The 16,980-nt window shown below is 45.6% G+C and overlaps 1 protein-coding gene across 1 annotated transcript; it reads right to left on the bottom strand.

The window, feature by feature from the left end:
* Positions 1 to 11,721: 11,721 nt before the first annotated feature.
* On the bottom strand, positions 11,722 to 14,948 carry ZCCHC12 (zinc finger CCHC-type containing 12). Its single transcript, XM_061408404.1, has 4 exons — positions 14,712 to 14,948; positions 14,312 to 14,363; positions 13,982 to 14,139; positions 11,722 to 13,573 (listed from the first exon to the last, which is right to left on the bottom strand). Exon 4 carries the CDS (start codon positions 13,461 to 13,463, stop codon positions 12,255 to 12,257), a length of 1,209 nt encoding a protein of 402 aa, XP_061264388.1. The 5' UTR covers positions 13,464 to 13,573; positions 13,982 to 14,139; positions 14,312 to 14,363; positions 14,712 to 14,948; the 3' UTR covers positions 11,722 to 12,254.
* Between the last annotated feature and the right edge of the window lie 2,032 nt (positions 14,949 to 16,980).

Here is a 16,980-nt window from a genome sequence, read left to right as displayed (position 1 = left end):
TGTCAGCAAGAATCCCTTAGAAGAAATGGAGTAGCCCTCATAGTCAACAAAAGAGTCCAAAATGCAGTACTTGGGTATAATCTCAAAAACGACAAAATGATCTCTGTTCGTTTCCAAGGCAAACCATTCAATATCACAATAATCCAAGTCTATGCCCCAACACCTAATGCCCAAAAAAGCTGAATTGAATGGTTCTGCAGTGACCTACAAGATCTTCTACAACACCAAAAAAAAAAAAAAAAAAAGATGTCCTTTTCATCATAGGGGATTGGAATGCAAAAGCAGGAATTCAAGAAATACCTAGAGTTCCCCATCCTGATATATGGCAAAACCAATACAATACTGTAAAGTTAAAAAATAAAATAAATTAAATAAAAAAAAGAAAAGAAATACCTAGAGTAAGAAGCAAGTTTGGCCTTGGAATACAAAATGAAGCAGGACAAAGGCTAACAGTTTTTCAAAAAGAACACACTGGTCATAGCAAATATTCTCTTCCAACAACACAAGAAGCGACTCTACACATGGACATCACCAGACAGTCAATACCGAAATCAGATTGATTATATTCTTTGCAGCTTAAAATATAATCAGCAAAAATAAGATGGGGAGCTGACTGTGGCTCAGATCGTGAACTCCTTATTGCAAAATTCAGACTTAAATTGAAGAAAGTAGGGAAAAACACTAGAACATTCAGGTATGACCTAAATCAAATCCCTTATGATTATACAGTGGAAGTGACAAATAGATTCAAGTAATCAGATGATAATGTACCTAAAGAACTATGAACAGAGGTTCATAACATTGTACTGGAGCCTGTGAGCAAAATGATCCCCAAGAAAAAGAAATGCAAAAAGCAAAATGGTTGTCTGAGGAGGCCTTACAAATAGCTGAGAAAAGAAGAGAAGCAAAAGACAAAGGAGAAAAGGAAAGATATATCCATCTGAATGCAGAGTTCCAAAGAATAGCAAAAAGAGATAAGAAAGCCTTCCTCAGTGATCAATGCAAAGAAATAGAGGAAAACAATAGAAGGGGAAAGACTAGAGATCTCTTCAAGAAAATTAGAGATACCAAGGGAACATTTCATGCAAAGATGGGCTCGATAAAGGACAGAAATGGTGGGGACCTAACAGAAGCAGAAGATATTAAGAAGAGGTGGCAAGAATACACAGAAGAACTATACAAAAAAGATCTTCACGACCCAGATAATCACGATGATGTGATCACTCACCTAGAACCCACCATCCCTGAGTGCGAAGTCAAGTGTGCCTTAGGAAGCGTCACTATGAACAAAGCTAGTGGAGGGGATGGAATTCCAGCTGAGCTGTTTCAAATCCTGAAAGATGATCCTGTGAAAGTGCTGCACTCAATATGCCAGCAAATTTGGAAAACTCAGCAGTGGCCACAGGACTGGAAGAGGTCCATTTTCATTCCAATCCCCACAAAAGACAATGCCCAAGAATGCTCAAACTACCACACAATTGCACTCATCTCACATGCTAGCAAAGTAATGCTCAAAATTTTCCAAGCTAGGCTTCAACAGTACACAAACTGAGAAATTCCAGATGTTCAAGCTGGATTTCGAAAAGGCGGAGGAACCAGAGATCAAATTGCCAACATTTTGGATCATCGAAAAAGCTAGAGAAGTCCAGAAAGACATCTACTTCTGTTTCATTGACTGTGCCAAAATCTTTGACTGTGTGATTCACAACAAACTGTGGAAAATTCTTCAAGAAATGGGAATACCAGACCACTTCACCTGCCTCCTGAGAAATCTGTATGCACGTCAATAAGCAACAGTTAGATCTGAACGTGGAACAATGGACTGGTTCCAAATTGGGACAAGAAGACCTTAACGCTGTATACTGTCACCCTGTTATTTAACTTATATGCAGAGTAGATCATGAGACATGCCAGGCTGGATGAAGCACAAGCTGGAATCACGATTGCCAGGAGAATTACCAATAACCTCAGATATGCAGAGGACACTACCCTTATGGCAGACAGTGAAGAGGAACTAAAGAGCCTCTTGATAAAAGTGAAAGAGGAGAATGGAAAAGCTGGCTTAAAACTCCACATTCAAAAATGGAGATCATGGCATTGGGTCCCATCATTTCATGGCAAATAGAAACAATGGAAACAGTGACAGACTTTATTTTTGGGTGGCTCCAAAATCACTGCAGATGGTGACTGCAACCATGAAATTAAAAGATGCTTGCTCCTTGGAAGGAAAGCTATGAACAACCGAGACAGCATATTAAAAAGCAGAGACATTAGTTTGCTGACAAAGTTCCGTCTAGTCAAAGCTATGGTTTTTCCAGTAGTCACGGATGGGTGTGAGAGTTGAACTATAAAGAAAGCTGAGCGCCGAAGAATTGATGCTTTTAAACTGTGGTGTTGAAGAAGATTCTTGAGAGTCCCTTGGCCTGCAAGGAGGGCAAACCAGTCAATCCTAAAGGAAATCTGTCCTGAATACTCATTGGAAGGACCGATGCTGAAGCTGAAGCTCCAGTACTTTGGCCACGTGATGCAAAGAACTGACTGATTGGAAAAGACCCTGATGCTGGGAAAGATTGACGGGAGGAGGAGAAGGGGACGACAGAGGATGAGATGGTTGAATGGCATCACCGACCCGATGGACATGAATTTGAGCAAGCTTCTGGAGTTGGTGATGGACAAGGAAGCCTGGTGTGCTGCAATCTATGGGGTCGCAAAGAGTTGGACATGACTGAGAGACTGAACTGACTGACTGACTTTTCCAGGACTCCTCTGTCCAGGCAAATGGTTTCTTCACTACAGCATCCTCCCCAAAGATCCATAAACTTTTCTGTGGAACGCATCAACAGTTTACACTCTGAAATTCTTTAAGTCTCCCTCCTCAAAATCCTCCCCTTGCAGCTTCCACCAATCCCAGGCTTTTGGTTTCATGATCTATGCTATGTGTGCTAAGTTACTTCAGTCATGCCTGACTCTTTGCGAGCCTATGGACTTTAGCCTGCCATGCTCCTCTGCCCATAGAATTCTTCAGGCAAGAATACTGGAGTGGGTTGCCATGCCATCCTGCAGGGGATCTTCCCAACCCTGGGATCAAACTCACTTCTCTTATGTCTCTTGCATTGGCAGGCAGGTTCTTTACCACTAGCTCTACCTGGGAAGTCCATCAAGGTCCCTGCTGCTGCTGCTAAGTCACTTCAGTCATGTCCGACTCTGTGCAACCCCATAGACGGCAGCCCACCAGGCTCCCCGTCCCTGGGATTCTCCAGGCAAGAACACTGGAGTGGGTTGCCATTTCCTTCTCCAATGCATGAAACTGAAAACTGAAAGGGAAGTCATTCAGTCGTGTCTGACTCTTCGCGACCCCATGGATTGCAGCCTAACAGGCTCCTCCGTCCACGGGATTTTCCAGGCAAGAGTACTGGAGTGGGGTGCCATTGCCTTCTCTGATCAAGGTCCCTACTCCAATCCTAATCAAGTCCCAGATTAAAAGACCCTCAACCATAAACCATGCTTTCATTTCTCAATCCACTGGAACTTCCTTCCTCTCTAAAACACCAGCAAAGCTTTGTGAGGTGGGGGTTCTCGCTTACAGAGGTAAGTGATAAATTCAACTTTGTCATATCAACAGGTGTGTTGGAGATATTTGGAGAGTTGGCACTTGATGGTTTTGAAGTCCCCACTGACATCCAATGCAGCTGAGACCTCAGCACAACAGCTCAAGAACTTCAACTTGGAAACAGTGTGCTCCTCTGTCCTCTTGGACTGCCTGCTTGGGGCTCTCTGACCACAATGGTAAGGTAGGTAGGTTTCACACTGGTTAGATCTGATCCCTTTGATCTCCCAGCTGCTGAGGATACTAGTCCTATGGCCTACACTTGACACCCTGTGAGAAGATATTTCTGACCCCCTGGATTATAGGGCCCTTCTCTGTGTTCTGTCCCCTGGCTCCCCCTGCCATGGTTCTCATCACTCTTGTTTTATTCTAATTAGCTACTTTACTCAGGGCAGAGGATCCCTGCATTCTAATTGTGAGGTCAGTCTGTGATGTGGCTGGGGCCTGGGTGAATTTATAATCATGTCTTCCTCTCTACAGCTACCAAGCTCACTCACTATCTTCTAGCTTAACTTGAGTTCTGCCCTTTCACTCGTATCCTCTAAAAATAAAAAAGTTCTTCTTATAATTTTCCTTTCCTAACCCTTTCAGATTTTACATTAATGTCCCTCATTATTTTCAGAAATGTTCCCACCAATTCTTTTGCTTTGTCTGTGAAAATAATCATACTTACTACAGTTAATGATCATTATTTGTCAGCCAGTAACAGTTTACTTCTTGTAGGTTTTCTTGGTATGTTTTTATATTTGCTCAGATGTTACCACCCCCTTACTTCTCTTTTACCAATCTTTATTTTGTGCTTTTGAAGTTATTGTACTTGTTAATAGAAAAATAACAAATTTTACTCAATAAATCGTACATATATCTACACTCACACTCTCAAAGTTAGAAAAAAGATTTAAAAGAAATATGCCAAATGTTCAGTACTTACCTATGGCTTTTTATTCTTTCTGTATACTTTGATGCCTTTTAAAATATTAACCATATAAAATTTTTATATAATATTATGGTATTCTAAATATCCTACTTTTATAACAACTCTAAAATCATTTCGTGAATAAAATAGTTTTACCAAACATTCTGGCAGACAAAGAAGGAAAAAGTTTGTGTGTCAATTTCTTGAGCTTCAGAGATCAGTGATTCTAAAGAGATTCTATTTTCAATTATGTTTCCCTGAGCTAAATTAATCTTGGTCCATTCAGGATATTTAAAATCAACTTCCAAAAAAAAAAAAAATCAACTTCCATCATGTTCCCTCTAGTAAAATTTAAGTTCTTTCACTTACAGATTTTCAAACAGCTTTAACCTGTACTTGATGAACGGGAAATTGATCAGATGTTCATATCTGTCTGTTACCCCTGCCCCAATAACTGATCTTCTACTGTGATACAGGTTTTCTCATTAATGTTGACACTTTTACTTCAAATATATAATGGAAAGTTCACAGGCTTTGGTACCCGACTTACTCTGTGTTTACGGGCATATAGCACCTTAATCCTCTTGCTGTCTCTTACTGAGACCCATTTAACTCCTCTAAAATGGGGTTAATGATTCTTACTATATTACTGACATGTTCAACACATAGCAAATGAAAATAATATTCATTATTACTCTTTTTTTACATCTTAGGCTGTTTATTACACACATAAGTCTTACGTATTTTTATTGAAGTATAGTTGATTTACAATACTGTGTTAATTTCAAGTGTACAGCAAAATGACTCAGTTTCTTTTCCATTATAGGTTATTGCAAGTTACTGAATATAGTTCCTTGTGTTACACAGTAAATCCTTGTTGCTTAACTGTTTTATGTATAGTAGTTTGTATCTGTTATCCCATACTCCTAATTTATTCCTCCCCCCTTTCCCCTTTGGTAACTATCAGTTCATTTCCTATGTCTATGAATCTGTTTCTGTTTTGTAAATAAGCTCATTGTACAATTTCTCAGATTCCACAAAGGAGTGATATCATGTGATATCATAGTATTTGTCTTTGTCTGACTTACTTCACTTAGTACGATAATCTCTGGGTCCATCCATGTTGCTGCAAACGGCATTATTTCACTTTTAATGGCTGAGTAATATTCCATTGTATGTATAATACCACATCTTCTTAAACCTGTCATCTTTTGATGGGCTCTTGGCTTGTTCCCATGTCTTGACTATTATAAACAGTGCTGCTATGAACACTGGGGTGCATGTATCTTTTTAAATGAGAGTTTTCCTCTTTTCTGGATATAGGCCCAGGAGTGGGATTGCTGGGTCACATGGTAAGCTCTATTTTTAATTTTTTAATGAACCTCCATACTGCTCTCCATAGTGACTGCACCACATAATTATTCTTTTTACTTATCCTTTAGTAAAAGGGAAATAGCAAAGAGTACCCAAAACATCCAGGGCAGTTGTCTTTTAATACTTACAAGTGCACATGAAATTGGGAGTTTGAAACACCTAAACCTAAGATCTGTTGATGTGATATGGATGAAGCTACAAAGAAACCCATCTCTCTCTTTCTGCCTTGCTAGGAGTGAATGGTCCAACTAACAAGTCACAGAGAGTGAGTGGGAGAGAAGAAGCAAGCAGTTGATTTAGAATGTCTCCCAGGTTCCTGATCTCATCAACTCGATGGATGGCGGTTCAGCAGTATACACTGTTGTTTCCTTGACTGACTCCCCTCCAATAACGTTTCTTCTGGGAGCGTAGCAATAATAAAGGCTGCCATTCTCTGTGTACCTACTGTGTGCCAAGCACTTGGTTCGTTCCATTCACTAACATTTATTGAGATCCAGCTTATGTTCCAGGTAGTGTTCTAGGAGCTGGGGATACCACAGTGAACTAAGCAGACTAAAATGTTTACAGTCTAGTGGGGGATAGACAGGAATAAACAAATAATATAATAAATCAGTAGTTTATGTGTTGTGCTAGAAAAGAGGCATGTGATGGGCAAACAGAGGAGGGAAAACAGAATGAGAATGCTGGTCCAGGCATGCAGTTTTATTTATTTATTATTGATTCATAATGTGTTAATTTCTGCTGTACAGCCAAGTGATTCAGTTATATATTTCTTTTTTATGTATTCATTTCCATTATGCTTTATCATAGGATACTGAATATAGTTCCCTGTGGTATAACGAGGACTTTGTTTGTTCATTCCACACATGATAGAATGTGCAATCTGCTTCCATCTGCTAACCTCAACCTCCTACTCCATCCTTCCCCCACCTCCCTCCCCATTGGCAACCACCAGTCTGTTCTCTGTGTCCATGAATCTCTTTCTGTTTCATAGATAGGTTCATTTGTGTTATATTTTGTGTGTGTGGGTGCTTAGTCACTCAGTCATGTCCGATTCTTTGCAACCCCATGACTGTAGCCCGCCAGGCTCCTCTGTCCATGGGATTCTCCAGGCAAGAATACTGGAGTGGGTTACCATGTCCTCCTCCAGGGGATCTTCTGGACTCGGGGATCCAACCTGCATCTCCCACATCTTCTGCATTGGCAGACAGGTTCTTTACCACTAGCGCCACCTGGGAAGCCCGTCAAGATCCCTGTGCTGTGCTGTGCTTAGTCGCTCAGTCATGTCCAACTCTTTGTGACCCCATGGACTGTACCCCACCAGGCTCCTCTGTCCATGGGATTCTTCAGGTGAGAATACTAGAAGCCCATATTATATTTTAGATTCCACATATAAGTAATATCATATGGCAGCAGTCCCCAACCTTTTTGACACCGGGGACTGATTTCATGGAACACAATTTTCCCACAGACTAGGGTGCAAGGATGGTTTCAGGGTGATTCAAGTGCATTACATTTCTTGTGCACTTCATTTCTAATCTAATGCTGCCACTGATCTGGCAAGAGGTACCAGTCCACAGCCCAGAGGTTGGGGACCCCTGTCATATGGTGTTTGTCTTTCTATTTCTGACTTACTACTTCATTTAGTATGATAATCTCTAGCTGCATCCATGTTGCTTCAAATGGCAATATTTCATTCTTTTTATGACTAATATCCCACTGTGTATGTATATATTAATATGTATATATATACACGTGTATATGTGTATTGTGTATATATATATATATATATATATATATATTTGTTGTGGCTGTTGTGGTTGTTTAGTCATTCAGCCATGTCCAACTCTTTTGCAACCCCATGGACTATAGCCCGCCAGGCTCCTCTGTCCATGAGATTTTCCAGGCAAGAATACTGGAGTGGGTTCCCATTTCCTCCTCCAGGGGATATTCCCAACCCAGGGATCTAATTAATCCACATCTCTTGCATTGGCAGGCAGATTCTTTACCACTGAGCCACCAGGGAAGCCCACTAAACACTCGGGCATTTCTGATTTCACTCCTGTGCCTGCCAGGGGCCAGGCTCGGCACAGCTCCTGGAGCCCAACTGTCACAGTGTCAGATTATCACTGAATAAGCACTGTCTGCTTAGCAAAGACAGCATTTACTTTCCCCCATCCTTCCTTCTGTAGCAGAATCATGCATTCTAATGGAGTAATAGTTACCATTTTTGAAAGCCTGATGCTAATCACTCAGACACCAAGCACCTGGGGAAGGCAGGTCTTATCATCCTGAATTTAGAAACTTCAGTTTCCCACAGGCAGCTTCAGCAGCACCTACATTGTAGGGTGCTGTGGACACAGGAGAGCTAAAATATGTAAGAAGTGTAGGCTTCCCACCCTAGAGTGTGACCTCTGGCTCCACCACTAACTAGCTGCATACCCCTAGGCAAGTTTATTTAACTTTGCAGTGTGTTTCCTTATCTGTTGTTGTTGTTGTTTAGTCGCTAAGTTGTATCCAACTCTTTGGGACCCCATGGACTGTAGCCAGCCATGCTCCTCTGTCCATGGGATTTCCCAGGCAAGAATATTGTTGCCATTTCCTTCTCTAGGGGATCTTCCTAACCCAGGGATCGAACCTGTGTCTCCTGCATTGCAGACGGATTGTTTACTGCTGAGCCACCTGGGAAGCCCTTTCCTCCTCTGAAACATGTGCTAATAGTAATACCTATTTTATGAAATTGATGTGAGGGCTAAAGGAGCTCATGCATTTAAAGTAGGCGTCCCAAACCTCTGGGGTCTAATGCCTGATGATCTGAGGTGGAGCTGATATAAAAATAATTGAAACAAAGTGCACAATAAATGTAATATACTTGAATCATCCCCAAACCAGCCATTCCCCTCCACCATAGGAAAATTATCTTCCATGAAACTGGTCCCTGGTTCTAAAAAGGCTGGGGACTGCTGATAAAGGACTTGGTACAGGCATGCAATAAGCTCTTAAATAACAATTGTAATGATTTTGATTTTGATTACTAGTATGGAGAAGGAAATGACAATCCACTCCAGTACTCTTGCCTAGAGAATTCCGTGGAGAGAGGAGCCTGGTGGGCTGTTGTTCGTGGGGTTGCACAGAGTCGGACATGACTGAAGCGAATTAGCAGCAGCAGCAGCATGGAAAGATCAGGAAAAGGAAGAAGATTCAGCAAAGTAAACTGAGAACTGGGCACCAAACAGGTCAGGGAAGGGGGGAACCATGAGAGAGGGGCATCATGGAAACCAAGGGAAAAGAACGCCAGGAAGGAGGGATCCTTAATGCAGAAAGGCACTAGAAGGCCGGTTTCTTCTGACAAGACAAAAGAGTGATTTTCATCTCTTAGAGACCAATGAGAATGAAGGCAGAAAGGAAGAAAGAAGCCTAGAGTTTGAAATGAAGGCTTTTTTCGGCTAACCCCATTAGTCTGATCTGAATGCCCAGGTATTGGGGCCATGTCTCCTAATTAGGGAGAATATGTATTTCTCAAGTAAAGGAAAAGCCAGTGTCACACAAAGTGAAACAGAAAAATGTCAGATGACATCAGGTTGGTGAAATAAAAACCTAGACAGTCTCATACACCAGAGAAGAGGATGAAAGAGGGAAGAAAACGGGGGTGAATCACAGAACATATTTTTAAAGCAGTGGTCTAACTGAACTCCCAAGCTAACTCCAGTGAAAAGGAGGTTAGTGAAGTGGGCAGGATTTATTTTTGTCTTATTTCAGCTCTGTCTTCTACTGGGTACTAGAGAGACATGGCAACACAGAGTGTGTCTTTGGGCAAATATTCAACAAGTGTTTATAAAGTAAAATTATGAAAAGAGCAGAGATGGAGAGGTAGAGAAGAATTAAGGGCTAAATTCTATGTTATTGTTGTTGTTCAGTTGCCCAGTCGTGTCCAACTCTGCAACCTCCTGGACTGCAGCACGCCAGGCCTCCCTGTCCCTCACCATCTCCCAGAGTTTGCCCAAGTTCATGTCCATTGCATTGGTGATGCCATCCAGCCATCTCATCCTCTGACACCCTCTTCTCCTTCTGCCCTCAATCTTTCCAAGCATCAGGGATTTTTCCAACTCTATATGATCTGGGAAATGTTGGGGGTCCATGTGGCTTTGGGGGCCTGAGTGGAGCTGCCTCTTGCCTGGAGGTGAGGGAGGGGGGTCCCCTTCGGCTCTGGAGAGATGGTGGTGGCTATCAGGGTCTCATAGGTGCTGGGGATGGATGCAAGGAGAAGGCCTCTGGAGTCTGCACTCCAGGCCGGTTCTCAGCTAAAGGGTCCAAAGCAGAGAGGCCCTCCCAGTCTCCCTCTGGTCAGGAGGGTTAAGGAGGCTGAGGCTTAAGCCAAACCTGGGATGCTGGAGTCTGGGGGAGGGGTGATGGCAGAACAAGGGAGGCTGAGCCTGTACCCTCTCCACCGATGGAGAATGTGCCTGGGGGTGGGGGGTGGGGTGTTCTTTCTAAGCAGGTTCCAGAGGTGTGACAGCCCAGGAAAGGCTGCACTGGCTTCTTACAGCACCTGGTGTCTCCCTCTCCTTCCTCCCTCAATTGCTAACACAATGGGAACCCCACTGTCTCTCTCTGGGTGCCTCAACCAGTGCATTGCTGGTACCCTCAACCTGGAGTTGTATGCAAAACCTGGGGATCTGTGATTCCGACTAGCCTTCCTGTCACTGTCTCCTGTGAGTGTCCCTGATGGACCCTCACTTGCTCTCCTCTTACTCTCTAGCCCCTCATACACTCTCTCCAGCCACTGGGCTCCCTCCTCTCGGCTCTGAGGAGCACCGATTTCCTGTACACCAGCTCCTTCAGGTCCTCAGGTGTGCCCATTCCTTCACTCTGCCCCCTGTCTTAAATGCAGTCCTCTCCACTCCCGTGCCCCTGGCCCTATGCTGCTCACAGAGGTAGGTATTTATAAATCTACAAGAAGCGTAAGGACCTCGGGGTCTGAGGTCAGACATGTCCTCTTTTACCACCCTCTGATATCTCCAATATGAGATCAGGAGAAGGGACAGGGCAGGTTCCTGGGAAGGTGTTACCCCCATCCCCCGCCGCCCTGCTTCTCCCCAGGCCATGAATGTCCACCACTCCACTAAAATGTGGAAGGCTTCCTGCTCACCATGTTCCTTCATATGTAAAGGCAACTATATTGTTTTTCATCCCTCCCCACATATTCTCAGTTGCAGGATTGAGAGGGGTTGCCTTGAAGTCATTGGGCTGCCAGTGACCTCTAACATGTAACTTCAGGGCTTCTGGGGGCTGAGCCCCCTGACGCTGGCTCCCACCAGTAGCTTCTCTCTCCTTCCTTAACTGGGGGAGTGGGGTGGGGTAGGGGCCGCATCAGCCCACAGGAGAGATTTCCCATTGTAACCTGGACGGGGTGAAGCCATGGCAACAGCGATGTCAAAAACCCACCCAGAGCAGGGAGAGCTGCCCCTCCCCAAAGTAATCAGGAATGGACCCCTGGTATCCTCCGTTTGGGCTATTACCTCAGCACCAGCCTCCCCCGCTGTCAGAATCTTCTGGATACCTTAGAGAAGAAAGCCTTAAGTTGTCAACTAGTGGGTGCCACAGTTTGGCTCTGTGACCTAAGGGACAGGTCAGTGGTGGTAAGGGGCTCTGTCCATTTACCTCTGGGGAAGATTTCAGCCCATTTCTTCTTCCCTTTTCCTCATCTGCAAAGTGAAGTTAATCAAAACCCCACCTCAGTGTATAACCCCACCCTTTATAGCTTTTTACTGTATTTTTCTTATTCCTTTTTCCTTTACTTCCCCTTAAAATAATACACAGACAGTAAGCTAGCTGCTGCTGTTTATTTGTTGATCTAGAAAGAAGCTCAGAACATATATTATTTGCTGAAAAAATACAGACTTTAGAACAACACTTATATTTGCTCACTCTTATCTATACATATATCTATCTGGGTACATAGGTAAAGGGAACTACCTAGAAGGACATTCATCAAAGGGTTGACAATGGTTATTTAAGGGTTGGAGGGTTTGGGGTAATTTGTACATTTTGCATTTGTCTTTATTGTTTTAATATTTAACAATGAATTATATAACTTTCACAAAGAGAATAAAAGCATCAAGGAAAGGGGGGCACGCAGAGGGTAGACCCTTAGGCAGCAGGGGATTAGTAGCAAGGATGGATGTCAGGCCATCTCCCCCCACTATACCAATATTCAAGACCCTCCATCCTCCACCCCAAAAGAAAGTTGCTTTGTGGATTAATTTATGTGATTAGAAGCATCCTCTCCCCCCCATTTTTCCCATTGCTGGACTCTGCATATAGGTTAGGGTTCACTTAAAGCTGGGGGCTAGCACCTCACTGTAGCTCACAAGGGTCGCTGGGTTCGACAGGGGCCTCTCTTGACCTCTCCTCGGTATGTGCCAGCTCCTGCAGGGTGATGATCAGATTTTCAAACATCTGGGCCTTGTTGCTCTCATTGTCACAGGTTTCCTTTGAGTGGCCCTCTTCACCACAATATGAACAGCGAATTGTGTGTTTTCGCTTCCTGGTTCTACGCATATTCCCAGGACCATCATTCTTATACCCAGAACCCCCACTGGTGCAAGGAGATGGAAACTGGGAATTGTTGGGGGAATCAATGATTAGCACTTGATCCTGAGGTCTGGCCCTGCGTCTGGAGGGAGGAGAATCCGAGAATGAACGTGGAAGGTCCTGAGACTCCCCCACCAGGATCACATCCTCATCTGAGTCATCAGGGGTATCATCTATCTCAATCACGTTACAGTCTTTATTATCAATCACTATGGGTGGGGAGCCCCCAAATGCCACTGGGCTAGTTGCCCTTGCCACCACTGACTCAGATCTCTTGGCCCGCTTCTGTTTAATGAAAATGTCATCCCAATCCTCTTCCTCCCTTATCATCCTGATTAACTCCAGGAAACTGGGGAGACGCTCCTGCTCATTTGCATACATCCTGAGAAGATTCTTCAGCCTGAAGCGCAGGTCCCCATTCAGCTCAGCCCCTAAAAGGAACTGGTGCAGGCGAGACTGGTTGGCATCTTTCTGAGCTATGATCCCTGCCTGAATAGCATTCTGGAGCTGCACCTCTAAACGGATCACATAAAGGGAGGCTTTCTCCCCTTGCGCCTGCAGGGTGTTAAAAAATTTACTATGAGCAGTCACACTGCTTTCAGACTCCCCAAACACCAGTTTCATGGCGTGCAAGAAATCTGCCACGCTGAGATTGGGGTTGGCTGCCTGCAGCAAAAGCATCACCTCCCGCGCAGGGCCCCTCAGGGTTTTAATTAAGCGCCTGAGCTTTTCTTCTTCAGACATATTCCAATCTGGCAAGACCTCATTGACTTGGATCAGCCAGTTCTCAAAAGTTTCTTCCCCCTGGGCTGGCACCACCCTCCCTGAGAACAATTTCAGGTTTCTCTCTGCCAGGATGGCCATTAAAGGACCGAGACTCCTTTCCAGAGACCTTAGCATAGAATGGGCCCAAGGTGGCAAGGATGTGTTCTGCCGCCGGCTGTTACTCATGCGTGCAATGATGCTAGTCATGACGGATGATGACTGGGTCTCTAAATGTTAACAAGATTCTCAGGCTTTTACAAAAAGCCTAATCTGCAGGCGTGCTGGAGGGTTCTGTCGTCCTCCTGTCTCAGTAGGAACTGTAAAAAAGAAACAAACGAAACAAAACAAAAAACGGGAGCAGGGGTTATTTTCTCCCTTCCTGAATATCCTACAGTACATTTTATATCTGCCCACTACCCTAAAAATATCCTGCAGGAGACTGGCAATTAATTACACCTCACGGAGCCAGCCAGTGTCTCGTGTTAGCAGGATGCTTTTTACAGCCACTTCTATCCCTTCCCTCGGTTCCTTCAAGAGGGACGGCAACTGTTGCTTCTAAGTGTAACAGTGTATGGAGAGGATAGTGGGCTCTCAAAATAGAGCACAGCGGTCACAGATTTGTGGGAATAAATAAGATCTCATTAACCTCTTGGTTTCCGGTCTCAACCACACCCCCTTCTAAAAGTCCACCCCCCACCCCGCCCCGCTATTTCTCAGATTCTTACAGGAGCTCAGGAACAAGTGCGCGCCTTTATTTCACTTCCAGCTTCTGCAACCGGTGGCTTCCGTGGGAAAGCTCGCCTCCGGGCTTCAACTGATCGCTGTCCACCGGGGGTCGCCGATCCAGGACCTTAGGGCGTCAAGACTGCGCCGCCGCAGAGGGCTTGGAAGGGAGGGGAAGGGTCAGAAACAGCCTCGTTCCTCATTCTGCTTCTTCCTCCCCACCCCGCGGCCTCCGCAGTAGCCAGGTGGAAAACTCCTTCTCCCACCTTCTGAATACAAGCCAAAGAAGGCGCCCCCCCATTCCATTTCCCCCGGGGAAATCGTCGTCCTACCAGCTCTGTAATCAGCCGCACGGAATTCAAGTTCAGCTTCGGTTCTGGTGGCCTGCCACCGAGAAAGAGAATCGGAGTTGGAGACGCACACCCACATATTCCTCCCGCCGGAAGGGATGAGGAGATGCAAAGGGGGTTCAAGGCAGTTTGCGATTCTCCCACCTCCCAAACGCGCCCCTTGCCACCTCCCCCTGAAAACGCCCCCTTTCTCAATCCGGGCAAATCCTACCCATTCGGCAGCATCCAGTGGAACCCCACCTCCTCCCTCAGCGCAGCCAGGCCGCGGGAGGGCTCCTTCCCCGGCCGCACAACCCTCGGTTCCCTAAACTGGGAGCCGCCAGTCCTGGAGGGCTTCCCCCTCCTCTCTCCGCGCGGGGCAATCTTGCCCCGCTTTCTTTACCTGTGTTGGGCTGGTGGGCAGCGGACGCTCTGGCGTTGACAGCTGCGTCTCCGCCTTCGGTCTCCGCGGTCCTACAGGGGAAAAGGATGGGCGCCTCCTCAGCCGCTGAGCTAGCCGGGACCACCCGATGAAGCTGCTTTGCACTGCCGCCCTGAGACTGGTAGCCGAGTCGAGACAGCACGGTTCCCACGGCAGCCGCGGCAGCTTTTATCCTCAGCTAACCGAGACAAAAGAGCGTGACGGGCGGGCGGGCGCGGCCAATCAACCGGGCGCGGGGGCGGGCTTGCGGCGCAGCCTAGGGCTGGATACAAATGTGCGCCGGCGGTGGGGGGTGGCGATAAGCAGCAGGTCCCCGCGAGGTCAAGTGCGACTTGGTTGTGGGAACTGGAGGAGTTTTCTCGAGTCTTCCCTTCTCCCTCTCTCTGTCGGCTCAACTTTGGGTCTTGGAGCCAGGTGCATTAAACATGAGGCGGAATCCAAATCAAATAAGCAATAAAAGTTCTTCACCTTTGTATTAGGGGAGTGGAAAATAAAAGCGTTAGCGTTTTCTTTGTGCAAATAACTTGCACAGACTTTTTTTTTTTTTACTATGAAGAAGGTGGCAGTACTGCGTCCATTTAACAGTGAGGGCACTTGGGCCCTCAGACTCTTTAACCAATACTCACGAAAAGATGTGGGCAAGGCTGGCTGCCTCAATCATTTTGGGGTGCTTGTTACAAATGCAGATTCCTGGGCCTGGCCTGTGGGATATTCTGACTTACTAGGGCTAGAGTTAGGAGGTTTTGTATTTTTTTAATTGGCGTTTAGTTGCTATACGATGCTATGTTAGTCACCTCTTCGTCACCAGAGTATTGAGCAGAGTTCCCTGTGTTACACAGCAGGATCTCATCAGTTGTCTATTTTATACATAGTAGTGTATATATGTCAATCCCAATCTTCCAGTTCATGCCCCCTCCTGTCCCCTCTTGGTGTCCATCCATTTGTTCTGTACATCTGTATCTCTATTTCTACTTTTTAGGGGGGAAAAAGAACTGTATTTGATTCGGAGGTGTCAAGAGGATGGTGAATAATAGATCTGCTTCCAATGTATCTCTGGAAGGACTGATGCTGAAGCTGAAGCTCCAATACTTTGGCCACCTGATGTGAACAGCCAGATCACTGGAAAAGACTCTGATGCTGGGAAAGATAGAAGGCAGGAGGAGAAGGGGACAACAGAGGATGAGATGGTTGGATGGCATCACTGACTCAATGGACATGTGTTTGGTGGTGAAAGAGAGGGAAGCCTGGCATGCTGCAGTCCATGGCGTCGCAAAGAGTCAGACACGACTGAACTGAACTTCCAGTGTATATGTTCACAGCATACCTATGCTGACATGCAACGACAGAGCAGATATTCTTCCTGGGGTCCATGATCTTCCTGAAATTGTTTGCAAAGATTTTGGACTCTGTTGGAGAAGGCAATGGCGACCCACTCCAGTACTCTTGCCAGGAGACTCCCATGGACGGAGGAGCCTGGTAGGCTGCAGTCCATGGGGTTGCGAAGAGTTGGACACGACTGAGCGACTTCCCTTTCACTTTTCACTTTCATGCATTGGAGAAGGAAATGGCAACCCACTCCAGTGTTCTTGCCTGGAGAATCCCAGGGATGGGGGAGCCTGGTGGGCTGCCGTCTATGGGGTCGCACAGAGTTGGACATGACTGAAGCGACTTAGCAGCAGCAGCATCAGGAGACTGAATGAAAGTGAAAGTGAAAGTGAAGTCGCTCAGTCGTGTCTGACTCTTTGCAACCGCATGGACTATAGCCCACCAGGCTCCTCCATCCATGGGATTCTCCAGGCAAGAACACTGGAGTGGGTTGCCATTTCCTTCTCCAGGAGATCTTCCCAACCCAGGAATTGAACCTGGGTCTCCCTCATTGTAGGCAGATGCTTTACCATCTAAGCCACCAGGGAAGTCCACCCAAATACATCAAGGCCTAAGCGCTGGAACCTTCAAATGTTATCTTATAAAGTCAAAGAGTCTTTACTGTTCAGATCTGTTCAGTTCAGTTCAGTCACTCAGTCGTGTCCAACTCTTTGCAACTCCATGGACTGCAGCACGCCAGGTTTCCCTGTCCATCACCAACTCCCAGAGCTTGCTCAAACTCATGTCCATCCAGTCAGTGATGCCATCCAACCATTTCATCCTCTGTGATCCCCTTCTCCTCCTGCCTTCAGTCTTTCCCAGCATTAGGGTCTTTTTCAATGAGTCAGTTCTTCACATCAGGTGG

The sequence above is a fragment of the Bos javanicus genome, chromosome X (assembly GCF_032452875.1).
Source record: "Bos javanicus breed banteng chromosome X, ARS-OSU_banteng_1.0, whole genome shotgun sequence".
NCBI classification, from domain to species: Eukaryota; Metazoa; Chordata; class Mammalia; order Artiodactyla; family Bovidae; genus Bos; species Bos javanicus.
Note: the sequence above shows the minus strand (reverse complement) of the source record. Positions and strands in the feature narration are given on the sequence as shown.

Coding starts and splice junctions, on each gene's coding strand:
- ZCCHC12 (XM_061408404.1), bottom strand. CDS start 13,463: ATGACTAGCATCATTGCACGCATGAGTAACAGCCGGCGGCAGAACACA.